The sequence below is a fragment of the Triplophysa rosa genome, linkage group LG2 (assembly GCF_024868665.1).
Source record: "Triplophysa rosa linkage group LG2, Trosa_1v2, whole genome shotgun sequence".
Classification (NCBI taxonomy): domain Eukaryota; kingdom Metazoa; phylum Chordata; class Actinopteri; order Cypriniformes; family Nemacheilidae; genus Triplophysa; species Triplophysa rosa.
The window spans coordinates 26,244,781-26,260,226 of record NC_079891.1 but is presented as its reverse complement, the minus strand read 5'-3'; the positions used below and the strand labels follow the sequence as shown (position 1 = coordinate 26,260,226).

Here is a 15,446-nt window from a genome sequence, read left to right as displayed (position 1 = left end):
TGTATGTGGCTGCTATAGCCTCGCATCTTTCCGCAGGTGATGGGCAATCGATTGGAAGGCACAAGCTGGTGGTTAGATTTCTGAGGGGGCGAGGAGGAGGGCGCTGGTACTGAAGGCGCTCTCTTTTTCCCCATTCGAGCCTTTGGAATCTGTATCCATAAGGGAACTCTCTCTCAAAACCATTCTCCTTCTTGCCCTTGCTTCAGCTAAGCGCATAGTAGATTTGCAAGCGTTCTCAGTCTGCGCTGATTGCATTTGTCTCGGACCCTGTGACTGCATCGCGTTCCGGCCCAGGCCAGGTTATGTGCCTAAGTCTCTTTCAACCCCATTTATAGCACAGGTAATTTCCTTGCCCGCTTTGTCTTCTGAGCCATTGTCCTCGCGTGATGCCGACGCTCAAAGAGCTGTCTGCCCAGTCAGGGCTTTGCAGGTTTACATTGATCGTACTGCCGACTTTCGCCAGTCTGACCAGCTCTTTGTTTGCTATGGTGGAGGTGCTAAGGGAAGGGCAGTCTCTAAGCAGAGGCTGTCTTCATAATGTTATGAGTATGCACAGTAAATCAACCATTAATAACATTAGGAAAAGTTTATACAACTTTTTCTGTAAATTATATTTCATTTCATTCATTTCATTCATTCTGCTGTATATAGCACATACCTTGTACTACAATAGTCTATTCTTATTTTTTACTTGTACATATTTACATACATACATAGCTTTACTCTCTATATCTTTATCTTATGTTTATTGTATTGTATTTCTTAATTTTTTATACGCATAGGCCCTTATTTAAATCATTGTGTACTGTATTCTATTGTGTTATGGTCTCTGTGTACTGTTGTTGCTGTTTCTGTGTTCTGGATGCTCCTGTCACCAAAACAAATTCCTTGTATGTGCAAATATACTTGGCAATAAAGCTCTTTCTGATTCTGATTCTGATTAGAACATCCTATAAATATTATTTTCAGAATGTTCTGTCCTAACCTTTAAATACCTTTGAAAAATGGTTAATGAACGTTGGGGCAAATGTTCCCTGTTAACTGGTTAGAAGCAGTTTGCCAAACAAGAGCTACAATGTCTACTGCCAATATTGCACTACCAAAAGCCAGAAGAGTAGAAGATAAAATGCTTAATATAGATAAAAGAGGACAGATTTCTCCTTGAAACAACATCAGTATCAAGTATCAATGCTTCAAGATAAATCTGCTCGCTTAAAACATTTGCTGTTCAAACTAAAAAGGCTAATTCAGTGACACAGACAAAACCCTTTCCATTCTGAACTCTCTAGAAAGTGAAAAATCCCAACTGCACACATATTTAATCCGTGTGAGCAGAAAAGATAAAACATGCTGAAAGCTGAGCTCATTAAATCATCCCGTGACACATTCACAACACGTGTACATGCACGTTAAAACTGTCACTGGTGTAAAGACCACTTTATTCCAACATCACACTCATGACAGAATCCTCATATATCCACATCCAACCCTGCAGTCAATCTCTCTTTCTGTTGCATCAGCTGTGATATGAAGGTATCTGCTTTGGCTTTGGGCATTTCAAATTTCTTTATTTTATTACCTGTCCTATTCAACACTGGAAGAGCATCAATAACAATCGCACCCATCACCACGAGGCTCACAGGGATGCAAGGAGAGAACCTTCTTGCATGGAATCAGATCTCTTTGTTTCAGAAGAATTGCGGCAAGCTACGGCCCGGCTGGTTTACGTATTCATAGCCTGATGAGCACTGTAGTGGTACTGGATTAAAATGAATTACCGAGCCGTGGTTGCAGCTGGTTGGGTTTACGAAGAAGACAGAGTATTTCACAGATGGAAAGAAAGAGTAGCAGACACAGGATGCGATCAAGATGAGATGTGAGAATCAATTTAATTGTACGCAATTAGATCTATTGGAATTAGGGTGTGAATCTTGCATGAGCCATAAAGACACTGCAAGTAAATTTGATTGTCTTTTCACTGCTGAATGCCTATAGTCGCGGTTTAAAAGAAAATTCACTCCTAATTATCTTTATACAATACAGTAGCTAGAGATTTTTATAAATAAGGACAGTTATAGATGTTTAGTTCCATTTAAACACATTGCCACATTATAGGGATAGTTCCCCAAAAATGAAAATTCTCTCATCATTTACTCACCCGCTTGTCATTTCAAACCTATGGCTTTCCTTCTTCTGCTGAACAAAAAAAATGTTTTGAAGGATGTTGGTAACCAAACAACAGCGGTACCCATTGACTTGCATTGGTTTTGTGTCCACACAATAGAAGTGAATGGGTACCACAGTTGTTCAGTTACCAACATTCTTCAGAATATCTTCTTTTGTGTTCAGAAGAAAGTCATTTAGGATGGAAATGACAAGAAGGTAAATGGTGACAGAATTTTCATTTTTTGGTGAACTTTTCAAATGAATTTCAGACAGTGTCTAATACCGTAACCATCATATTCACTCCCTGACTGAGGGTTTCTGTCACACACACCCAACTGTGTTTCTAGCCTAGAAACCTGTTTTAGTTTTTCCTGATCTAACTGGGTCTCGGAGTGAGGAGATGATGAGTAGGTCCTTTGCGTTGTGTTGAGAGACAGACTGGGGTTTGATCTTGAGAACCTATCATCTCCGAGAGCAATTTAAAATGCCAATGGGCTTTGACAAAAGGCACACGCATGCCAGTCCCCGCCCCGTGCAAACGGGTATAAAAGGGAGGTGGTGGCGGCCATTCACACATTCTTTGTTCTTCAGAACCTGCATGACGGTACATGTCAAGCGATTCTTCTCTGAGAATTCTCCTTCCATTCTCTGGATTTACGACGCGATGCAGTGGATTTCTCCCTCTCGGTAGCAGACTTCCCTTGGGCGTCTCGGCAGCGAACCTCAGATATTTCTAAAAGAGCAAATTTCCTCTCATAGTCTGCGCTGTCTTCGGACATGTCTCGCAGCTGTGTGCAGCTGGGATTGTGAGTAACAACGGGCCCGACCCCCCCGGCCAGGTCATCGCCGGCCGGTCGAATTGGGATGCCGCCTGCCACGTCCCCCACCCAAGCCGGGCCCTTTTTAGGGCCGGGCGCCCACTCTCTCTCAAAAGAGTTTCTCTCTCTCCGGGCTTCCCCGCAGCACTCTTGATACGATGGTGCACCGGGCAACACAACTTCTCGCTGCCTTCCGCAATCTCCACTTGATGTTGCGTTGGCCGGCGGTAACACCAGGCAGGTAAGTCAGCAGAGCCGTCAACCTCCCCAGGGTTCCACCCTGTACGAGATGACCGCTCTGTCAGCCACCGAACCAGCCTCCCACGGCACAGTGAAGCAGATCGTCCCTCTCCTTCCGCTGTCACCGTTCTTGTGAACTTGGCGAGTGCACCAGCCTGTCACGCTGACTGGAGAGGATGATCCATCTCGGTTATGCAATCCAGTTCGTCAGGCACCCGCACAGGTTTTGGGGCATTCTCCACACCTCGGTTCGAGGGGAGAACACTCCCGTGCTTCGAGGCGAGGTTGCCGCCCTTCTGGCGAAAAGTGCGATCGAACCCGTCCCTCTAACAGAGATATCTTCCAGGTTTTACAGCTTGTACTTCATAGTGCCCAAAAAAGGTGAGGAGCTGCGCCTCATTCTGGATCTGCGCCTCCTGAACAAGCACCTACACAAGCTGCCATTCAGGATGCTTGGGCTCAGTTCGTCACCTAGATTGGTTCGTGGCAATCGACCTGAAGGACACGTACTTTCATGTCTCCATCCTCCCTCGACAACGGCCGTTCCTGTGGTTTGTGTTCGAGGGACGAGCGTATCAGTACAAGGTCCTGCCCTTCGGTCTGGCCTTGTCTCCCCGGGTTTTTACCAAACTCGTACAGGCTGCCTTAGCTCCCTTCAGGGAGCAAGGCGTGCGGATACTCAACTATCTCGACGACTGGCTTAACTTGGCTCACTCGCAAGATATGTTGTGTACGCACAGGGACCTTGTGCTCCGGCACCTAGACGGTCTGGGCCTTCGGGTCGACCGAGAGAAGAGCAAGAAAACATTTTCAGAGGCTCCAGGTGCACATGGCGTCCTCGACAGGGGTTATCCCTCTCCGGTTGATGAACATGTGACTGCTTCAGCACTGGCTTCAGAGTTGTGTTCCTTGGAGGGCGTGGCACACCGGCACCAGGCGCATTAGGGCACCTCTGTGACTTCGCACCCTCATCCCAGGCGACCTGAACCAGACAGCCGATGCACTCTCTTGTCAGGGGACGCCCCGCGGAGAATGGTGACTCCATCCCCGTGCAGTCCGGCTCATATAGGAGCGGTTCGGCCAGGTGCAGGTGGACCTGTTTCCCTCCCCGGACTCCACCTATTGCTCTGAAGACAGTTCCCCCCTGGCCGATTCCCTGATGAAGGACCTTCTGTCGCAGGGGAGGGGCACGGTGTGGCACTCAAGCCAGGCCTCTGGAATCTCCACGTCTGGCCCCTGGATGGGACAAGGAGACCTTGAGTGGCTTGCCGCCGGCGGTCAGGGAGACCGTCCCGCAGGCTAGAGCCCCCGCCACTAGGCGTTATACGCTTATAAGTGGCGTCTCTTCTCGTCCTGGTGTTCTTCCCGAGGGGAGAACCCACGGAGTTGCCTGATCGGGTCAGCGTTGGCCTTCCTACAGGAGAGACTCGAGAGCAACCTCTCCCCGTCCACGCTGAAAGTGTATGTAGCCGCTATTGCCGCTCATCACGATCTCGTGGAGGGTAAGTCCTTCGGCCAACATGACCTGGTCACCAGGTTCCTTAGGGGCGCGAGAAGGGTGAATCCACCTCGACCGCGCTCTATACCCTCTTGTGACCTTAATGTGGTCCTTTTGAGCTCCTCAGAGACGCCAGTGTTTCTCATCTGACGATGAAGACGGCACTCTTGCTGGCGCTCGCTTCCATCAAGAGGGTAGGGGACCTCCAGGCATTCTCCGTGTCCCATGGGTGCATAGAATTTGGGCCTGGTAGTTCTCACGTGTCCTGAGACCCCGGCCAGGTTATGTGCCCAAGGTTCCCACCACTCCTTTTCGGACCAGGTGGTGAACCTGCAGGCGCGCCTCTCTGGGGAGGAAGACCCAACCTCCAACGTGTTGTTTCCAGTACGTGCATTGCGCCCCTCTACATGGATCGCATGCAGAGCCTTAGAAGCTCTGAGCAGCTCTTTGTCTGTTTTGGGGTACAGCACAAGGGAGTGCTGTCTCCAAACAGAGATTGGCGCACTGGATCGTGGATGCCATTGCTTTGGCATACCGGTCCCAAGACGTGCCCGCTTGCAGTGAGAGCCCACTCCACCCGGGGTATGGCCTCCTCGTGGGCACTGGCTCAGGGCGCATCTCTGGCAGACATATGTAGTGTAGTAGGTTGGGTTACACCCAGTACCTTCGCGAGGTTTTACAACCTCCGCGTGGAACCAGTGTCAGCCCGTGTCTTACACGCTACCGGCGTGTGAGGTCGGCAACTGGGTTGTGCGTACGCCTGCGAAAGCGCCTTCTCCCCTCTCCAGGCGAGTCTAGCGCGCTATTTTGGCCTCCCTACTTCCCCCCTTAAGGCGAAGTACAGGCATTCCATCCATGACTAAGCATTGGCAATTGTGGTAACAGACTGGGTGGAGCGGTCTGTTGTAACCAAGTCCAGTACCCCTGCTCAGGTGGACCCCTATAATCGGATTGTTGCCCCATACGTAGTGACTCCCCTGCAGGGTCATCCCGTATGTTGAATTCCTCACTCTTGGTTCCCCTGTCAGTGAACCTGTGACCTCCCCTGCGGTGGGTTACCCCACCTTGGTTCTGTCCCCCCTACTCGGGCTGGCGCATTTTTTCGCATGTTGTTCTCCCCACCGGTGAGACCATGTTGGTGTTTCCACATGTAACCTCCCCTTGTGGTAGGATGTGGCCTCCATAGCACAGTGTTCCTTACGGCACCGGGCGGCATCTCGCTAATAGAGACGAACGCCACCGTCCGTGACAGCCGTTGGTACGAGCCTCTCAGGGTATGCTACTAAGTACTGATCCCACTGGAAGATTATGTCTCGCAGTAGTGCTCACTCGTGACTCACTAGTCTAGTCAGTGTCGCTCCGCTTGAGGTCGTGATACGGCTCAGTGCCGTGGCGTGTAAAAATAGGTCCCCAGTCTGTCTCTCAACACAACGTCGAGAGACCGACTGAAGGGTAATGTCTCGGTTACGACTGTAACATCCAGGAACGAGACTTGTGTCTTCATGCCACAATGCTTCGCTGACCCGTTGCAGCAACCGGGAGATGTCTCTCAGGTTCCTCAGCCCAAAGGGTGTGTGAATGGCCGCCACCACCTCCCTTTTATACTCGTATGCACGGGGTGGGGACTGGCATGCGTGTGCCATTCGCCAAAGCCCGTTGGCATTTTAAATTCCTCTCGGAGATGATAGGTTGTCAAGATCAAACTCAACACAACGTCCTCTCAACGTTTTCATCCTCTTAAAGGTTTATTGGTTCTTAAGGAAATATCACTAAGCTTGCTTGTGCATATGTAATCATTTGTAAAGCTAGTAAACACATTAAGAGGTACCTTTATACATCTTGTATACACAGAAATAAATGGAAATTATTTTCTGTTATTCTTGTTGATATGGCTTTAGGTGTGTTTAACTCTGAATATTTCTTTTAAATATTCATTGGATATTAAGTTTTAGGATCTTTTGAATTTCAAACAAATGTATCACTTCTAAATTGGATTACGAGACCTCCACCCTAATGGTCTTATTAAAGACATCAGTTCTTCCTCTGCATATTATTTAATCCATTATGCTACAATTTTTTTGTACTTGACTTGAAGATAATGGCCTTATCAGGCTTTAATGTATTTACATTTTTTTGATCTGCATTCCCAAGTCCACAGATGCAATGTTGTGCACTGGATCAGAGTATCCAAATTTCTTTGATCAAACACACAGAACCAAGTGAGTAATGTATGTTTTCTTCTTCACTTTGGGTTCCTTATCACCCTTGATCATTTATATGCCAATATATTATGCCAGCTTTAGACGTGCACCTGTTGTGTTTAATCTTTCGAACAAGCAAATGAACCACATTTGTAACTACCAGGCAGGGGATTCGAGTATTCACACGCAGAGTAAATTAAATGGATTGAGAGTGACACAGAATGAACTGGGTGGTTTTCTACGGCTCTAAAAACTAAGATTTATTTTCTTGCTGTATGCTTGGCAGGGGACATATAAATGAAACCGTGTCTGTCAGCTCAACACACCTCATCTCCTTCCAGAGCACAGGGGGTTGTGTTATCTGGACTGTGTCCCGTCAAGGTCATTATGTGAAAGTGAAGAGCAATGGAGTCAGTAAGAGCTACAAGACTCATCACTGTAGTGTCCAAGGCATGATGGAGGGACTGTTGGGGCTGTTTAACCAACTGCTTCTGAAACCCAAATACACAAACCAACATGTACAGTACTACCGCATCTTGTATAAAGCTTCTTTTGGTGCTTAGTTATGCTGTATGTTTTACGATACCCTTCACTTATTTTTAACATTAACAATGTTCTCCTAAATTTGTCCTAAATTTTGAAAGAGAAAATACTATTATTTTAACCTTTATATTATAATAAACATTACATGCTGAATAAATGGAGGGGCTGATGCAGCTTTTGATAGCAATAATTGAAGATTTCAGATGTCATTTGTCTTGCTGCAGGGTGTCCAACTGACATTCTCTGATTAAATATCAAATGACTTTCCTTTGAATTGTTTGCTTTTTCTGGACACTAATGGAGTGATTTAGTTATAAGGCAGCTAAAGGTATCAGTGCTTGGAACAAACACTCTTGTCCTGCCCACCCAGCTTCTTTTTAAAGTTTTCTGTGGAACCTGAGGCTTGTTTGAACAAGACTGTAAAGCAATAACACACAAATACAAAAATCTGCTTTTTAAAATTCACAACTGTCTGGTGAATGGTCTCTCTTATATGCATCTCTCTTACAGACTTGTGAAAGCATGTTTATTGGTCATCTATAAATTTTGTTCACACCCAAAATCGGGAACTCTTGGCCCACTTTTTTTTTCTCAGTGGAAAACTCTTTAGCTTTAGTGACAGTATATGTCACAGACTATAACATCATGTTCCTTATTAATAAAGGAAGTGCTTGAAGTGGATCAGTGTTGAGAACTAACAATTCTGCTCTATTCAGTTCGCAAGAGTAGGAATGGAGTTTTTATTGTCCCTTGATACTTTCTCTCTCTCCTCAACAAAACGTCCTGTTATTCTCACTAGACAAAAACATTAGTCTCAAGCTTGTGTTAAGTATTGATGCTAATTGTGTTGTATATCCAATTTTTGCAGATATCAAGAGAACACTGAAATATTAACCCTGAAATGCATGCTGAAAGTTCTGGAAACTTGTTTACCTAAAGCAGGTTTGTCGGACTGGTTTGTTTGTCGGACAAAATGGCGGTCAGTCACGGATGCACATAATATCAGCGTTATGATTGGTCAGATCGCTTGTCAATCAAACAAGGGTCAATTATGTATTATTGTGCATTATTATATGACGGGGAGGACATGCACCATTTTTTTATTTGAAGCACTGCAGAGGAAACAACATTTGTCAACTCATTGAAAAGACATGCTTTAAAATGCCATTTAGTGACCTTAAGGCACCGATAGAGCTAAAATCGCTGAGGGCGTTTCACTATTAGAGTAAATGGTAAACAGATTAATAATATATCTATAGTCCTGCTTTAGCGCAGTGTGTACGCCGAATGCCAGCTCTGCCGCATAGACGTCTGGCTGCCGTGCGTGTGTAGGTGTATGTGTGTAAACAGTATAGAGGTCCTGCGAGCCCTTTAATATCATGGTAGAAGGACTCACAGATCAATAAATATCACTTCAGTGAAATGATATAGAGTGAGATAAAAGTAGGAGGAAGAGGTTTAGAATGGAAAAGTAAATCTCACTATTTCTGGATCGCTATACCAGCGGAGCGGCAGTTGCTTTTGAAGTCTGTGTGCTGCTAAAAATAGACACACTTTATGTAACCGTACTCATTTTAGGCACAATGATGACAGCACATGAAGATGCGGTGTATCCCTCTCTGTCTCGCTCTCTTTTTCTGTCTATCCGTCTCTGTCTTTATCTCATTCTGCATTGTTTAAGCATTGGTTGGAGGATCTGGCTCTAACATGCTTTTTGAATTACAGTCATAACAGCAACTTATACTCATCAGGTTGAGGAGAGGGACTGATGGGCCTTTGCTCTGCTGCTCTCCCAAAGGCCAACACCTGTTCATTAGTCCCAGAACACTGTTAATTGCAGATGATACATGAATGCACGAATGATCGGATCGTGATGTACGTGCTTTTATCCTCTGAATATAAGTTAGAAGGGAAACGCTTTCCCTTTGGCGTTGAGTGTGTGACCAGTGTCTCTCTTCTATTCAGTCAAGTAGATGACAATGGGGTTATGATGAGACTGTTTGAAGGGTCAGTCACAAGAATAATCATCCATCTGTTTCTCTGCCGCTTCGTGCCAAAATGATTCTTTACTTGTTTTCCTGCTTTTCCTTTATATGGCTTTAATTTCCCTGGGCTGTCCTTTTTGATCTTTTTGAACATGTCATTTCTGTGCCTCTATATGCAAGTCAAGTATTAAAACTATTTCAATAATATTGTTTCCTGACATAAATTAATTAATGATGTTTATTAGAACTTACAGCACACAAAAAGAAATGACAAGAAAACACAATCAATAATACTAAATAGAGCTTAAACCTCTATGAATTCTTAATAACGACTATTTACATAAATTACATAAAACCCGCATAAATTCCCAGCTCCGTGACCGAGCAGACATAATTAAATTATTCAAGCACAAAGGCTAAGGAGCATTCCCCACAGCTTTTATTTTGTACTTATTGTAATCGTTTTCAGTTATAAACATCATTTTTAAATTCAAAGGATATGGACATTTGAGTTATTAGTTCATAAAAACGAAATTTCAAACTGTGTGTTATTAGAAAAGTTAATTTTTTACTTAAAGGTCCAGTGTATGACATTTGGCGGCATCTAGTGGTGAGTTTGCAAATTGCAACCAACGGCTCACTCCGCCGCCTCCCTTGCGAAGCACTACAGCTGACACAAGGCTAAGATGTTGTCATGTTGTCCACTTCTTTGCTGAAGGAGATAAAAATACTCACAGTACGCCGTGTCCTTCCCAGACATGTCATGACACATGATAAAGGTATCTTTTCATCGTTAATCAGAGATTTAGCAAGAGTGCATGAACAGAAATTAACTGTTCTGATTGGCTGTGTTTTGTAATTGATTGTGTTTCACCACGCCCCTTTTTTTGCATTTGGTGTGGTCAGACAAATTGCTCGGCGCTGTAATATTATCGTGTTGTGTTTGATAGGGTGGATTTGGCAATAGAAAGTTACATTGAAATTTGTGTCCCAGTCTGTGAAAACCCAGCTGAAGTCATTTTTTGTGATTTACTGTTTTCTACATAAAATGATTCCACATAATATAAAGAACATTCTGTGAAAACATAATCATGATATCTTTATTATTGCCTGGGTGATGCCATGTCAAAGATTGAAAGCTTGGTGAAGTTAAAGCGATAGTTTACCCAAAATTTTTATTTCTGTCATCATTTACTCCTCTTCAAAATATCTTCTTTGTGTTCTGTAGAATTAAGAAAGTCATATAGAGGGTGAGTAAATGATGACAGAATTTTTATTTTGGGGTGAACTATCACTTTAATGGTTGAAATCAAACGTTGATGCTATAGATTTTGAGACTTTAGCATGGTTTTCACACATTGGTTCACATTAAAAAAAAACTCTATTTGTTGATTGGACAAACTACTTCTTTCCTCTCTAAATACCTTATTATTCAATACCTTATATTATTGTCCCGCCCCAAACTCACGCCATTGATTGAGCCAGATGTTGATATCGTGTCTGCAGTGTTCAAGCTGCAGTCACCCTAAACCAGCCTGTCTTAGTTTTCTCTGCACTTTCATCTAAAAGAAGATAAAAAAATACACACTTCACCTTTAATCTTTGTGATCGGTCTTCCTTTTTAAAACCTCCCCACAACCGCACACATATTCCCATATCTCTCACATGTCTGTCTGTGTTTTCCTCTGTGTCCACAGGGATTGGACAGGGTGTTCCAGTGGTGGCTCTGATAGTGGAGGGGGGTCCTAATGTGATCTCTATTGTGCTGGAGTATCTGAGAGATACTCCTCCTGTTCCTGTGGTGGTGTGTGATGGCAGTGGACGGGCTTCTGACATACTGGCCTTTGGCCATAAGTACTCAGAGGAGGGCGGGTATGTGAGGTCTCTCGTCAGATACAGCTAAGATTATAAAACTGTTCAACCATTCATTTACACTCCAACAAAAAATGGTATTTTCCACTTTAAAATAGCTAAACAGCCTTTAATCAAGATAAATTTACTTAGGCAAATTGCTAAGATAAATTTCTAAGACTTGTTTTAGAGATACTATATCATGAATTACATTTAAACAGAACTGAATGAGATTTGTGTTCAAAACAAAGTAATACAATTTGCCAGTGGGTAATAAAAAATAATCTATTTGTCTTAGACGATTTTTGTTCAAAATTAAATGTATGTGGTTTAAAGGGTGTAATTTTAATGGAAAACTGATTAATAAAATAGATTTTCTGAAGGCCTACATGTAGATGAAGATAGAACTATAACCATGTAACATTTTAATGGAACTATAAAGTTAGAAAATGTTCAATGTGAAAATGTGTTCTTCAATATTCTCTTCTTTCCCTCTGATGTTAGAATAATAAACGAATCTTTAAGAGACCAGTTGTTAGTCACCATACAGAAGACGTTTACATACAGCCGGACTCAGGCCCAGCATCTCTTCATCATTCTGATGGAGTGTATGAAGAAGAAAGAACTGGTGAGTGTAAAGCGCTGAAAAAGCCACTGTAACAGTCCATCCCAATCATAAATCCCCCTGTGAAGGCCTTTATACAGTATAACAGATTTAAAGAGATTCCTCTAGAGCAGGGGTCTTCAACTACTTTTTGCCGTTACTTATAGGCCATATATTAAAACATGCACACAAATATTGCATCCAGTATTTGTGCCTTTTCATGATATTAAATTAAAAGGGATATTGTCTTTTTAATTGTATTTTGTATTCCTTAATGCGTTACTTTACCCAAAAAATGCTGCTAATTCACTCACCCACAGTCCTCCAGTACATCCAAGATGTGGGTGGCATTGTTTTTTCAAGAAGATATTTGGTTGAATTAATGAAAGTTAAATCAATAAAAGTCAAAAACGCTAATACATTCAACACAAAAGTAAGCCCTGCCCCTTGTGACGTTAAATTAGCGTCTTATAAAGCGAGTCAATTGATCTGTGCAAGAAACTGAACGCAATTATCACATCTTCGGGTGAATTCCAATCGCATTCATGTGCCCCACGCACTTAGAAGGGCAGATCCTTTGTAGTGGGAGTTCTGGAGGGAGATGAACAGCTGTTTTTTTGTAAATATAGCCTTTTAAATCACACATAATTAATGCAGTAATAAAAACAACACAGTTTTCCCCTTATCTGAGATAACCGTTCACGTGGTGTACCCTTCCTACAGTTAGGCTATACTTTCAAGGGCACAAGACGCATTTAGGAATGCGACCTATTGCGTGCGCAAACCGATTGCCTGTGGCTGTGGATTGCTGATTATAACGTTGTAAATAACATGAAGTTTCTTGGACTGACCAATCAAATTGCTTTATAAAGACGTCAATCGTTATGAGCGGCGGGAATTACTTTTGTATTGAATGTAGCAGCATTTTGGACTTTTAATGATGTGGCGTCTCAGGAGGACGTGCATTTCTTAACGCACACCATTCTTAAAGTCTCTCCACTTATTTGAAATGTTAAGTCGGGCCAGGTAAAAATGATTGACGGGCCGCATTTGGCCCGTGGGCCGCCAGTTGACTAGCCCTGCTCTAGAGGCTTTTTGTGCTACTTAGAATTCTTTGAATGAGGGTAAAAAGCTAGTAGATCTTCTGCTGCCACGCATTCCTCACCAAGTCAGCATGGTGTTATATTATTGGACAGTCAGAGACGCCATATCAAGTGGCCCCTCTTTAACTCTGAGCTGATAAATGTCACTACCTCTGCAGTCCACATGAAGCAGATCCCCGCAGGCCCTGTCACCATCTCTCAATGTTAGCGTCTTTCACACACGCCTGCTTTATCTCTCACCCCACACACGCAAATGTCAAGGATTTTTGGTGAAAAGAATGTAGAACTTAATAATACTCCCACTAAAACGTCTCCTCTTTGTATTCACACTGCAAAGAAATCATTTATCTTCAAACAAGAGAAATTACCTTGAGAAATAAAATTGTTTAAATGCTTTAAAGATTGTCAAAACCTGAGAAGGTCTATTGAATTAAGTTTACCCAAAAGTTTTACAAAGTTCCCATAAGTAAATGTTTTCAGAGTAACATTGTAGTGTCATGCTGAAGTAAATAAAATCAAACATTTCAAGAATAAAGTCGTAACAATAGATTAAATTGGTTATATTTCCAATCTCATACATACTAAGGTCTTTTATGAAAACAAAGTATTTTCTTATTTTATTATTCATTCTTACTCCATTTTAAGGATGTTGTGAGATTTACGTTAAACAAAAAATCTGATCAAGAAAAAGACTTTGCATTACTGATCTCCTAAATTATGTACCAGTTTGACAACACCATAATTCTGTTTTGTTCTTCAATTAAAGTGCACTTACCAGTTAGCTCATAAACATGTTTCAAGCAGTCACATATGCACTCTCATCTAAAAGCTCTCAGACAGCTGTAATCAGATTTATCCTTCCCCTAGCCATTTACGTCTTAAAAACGATCTCAAATAAACACAGTCAACCTCAATGTCAGCAGGAGAAAGTTGGAAAGAAGTGATTGAAATAGCTTTAATAGGTAATTATTGGCTGTGATTTGCATGCATATATTTATAATATAAATATGTCACTGTGTGTTTAACGAAGTAAATTTGCTATTCATTCTCAATCTCAGTGTTGTGTTGTGTATTCTGATTATGCACTCTTTAAATAAAGGTGCTTCAATAGGTTCTTTGATGCCATCGAAAACCCTTTTGGTTCCATAAAGAACCTTTAACATCTGAAGATCACAAAAAGTAAGAAAGAGCTGGTTCTTTAACCTCCAAAGACCCGAGCTTTGGTTTGGCTTGCATTTTAGATGTCTTCTAGCTATTTGGGGTTAGGAGGAACCAATAAATATAATAACCAAATATTATATTTGAACATGAAGCACTTTTTGAACAAAACGATGTCCACACATGTGGACAATCGGTCTGTATCCACAGAAAACAGTCAAGACACCATTGTGTAATAAAGTACAAATCTATTTTATTAACAGCCTGAGTACACTGGGGGAAGTGTGGGAATGCTGTGGGTACGCTGGGGGAAGTGTGGGCTGTGTGTGGGCATGCTGTGGGTACAATGGGGGAAGTGTGGGAATGCTGTGGGCACACTGTGGGAATGCTGAGGGTACACTGGGGGAAGTGTGGGAATGCTGTGGGCACACTGGGGGAAGTGTGGGGATGCTGTGGGCACACTGGGGGAAGTGTGGGAATGCTATGGGTACACTAGGGGAAGTGTGGGCATGCTGTAGGTACACTGAGGGAAGTGTGGGCTAGGTGTGGGTACACTGGGAGAAGTGTAGGCTGTGTGTGGGCATGCTGTGGGTACACTGGGGTAAGTGTGGGTACACTGGGGGACGTATGGGTACACTGGGGGAAGTGTGGGCATGCTGTGGGTACATGGGGGAAGTGTGGGCATGATGTGGGTACACTGAGGGAAGTTTGGGCTGGGTGTGGGTACACTGGGGGCAGTGTGGGCTGTGTGTGCGCATGCTGTGGGTACACTGGGGGAAGTGTGGGTTGTGTGTGCGCATGCTGTGGGTACACTGGGTAAGTGTGGGAATGCTGTGGGTACACCGGGGGAAATATGGGCACCCCGGGGGAAGTGTGGGCTGGGTGTGGGTACACTTGGTAAAGTGTGGGCAAAGTGTGGGCTTGGCCCCATGGTACTGCTTGCAGTCGTTGTGTAAATTGATGTTTTCAAACAAATTCTTCCCAAACTAGGTTTTCACAGTTATTTAAAAACATTAATTATTTCATTTTTTAATACATTTTTACATTTTCAACTTAGCAAAGTCCCATTGTCCACATGTGTGGACATCAAGTTTAGAGGCATAGTACATCTTTACTGTTGCAAAAATGTGTCAAATTTGCATGCCATATTAATCATACAACACTACTATGCATAACTTAACAAGAAGCAACAATGACATTTTATTACATTTTTTACCTTTTGGACGTTTTGGCCTGACATAGCTGCCTTTATTTTTCAGATGTGTTCGCCGCCATCTTG

The 15,446-nt window shown here is 43.1% G+C and overlaps 1 protein-coding gene across 16 annotated transcripts in view; it reads left to right on the top strand.

The window, feature by feature from the left end:
- trpm3 (transient receptor potential cation channel, subfamily M, member 3) overlaps positions 1–15,446 on the top strand; it is a 115,299-nt gene that overhangs the window by 61,529 nt on the left and 38,324 nt on the right. For 15 of the 16 annotated variants that reach the window (XM_057363043.1, XM_057362977.1, XM_057362994.1 and 12 more), the window contains exons 7-8: positions 11,149–11,323; positions 11,807–11,930. In XM_057363043.1, coding sequence (XP_057219026.1) covers positions 11,149–11,323; positions 11,807–11,930 — 299 coding nt within the window. Of the gene's footprint in view, positions 1–11,148; positions 11,324–11,806; positions 14,742–15,446 lie in introns of those variants that run through there. The other variant, XM_057363102.1, reaches the window with a different exon arrangement.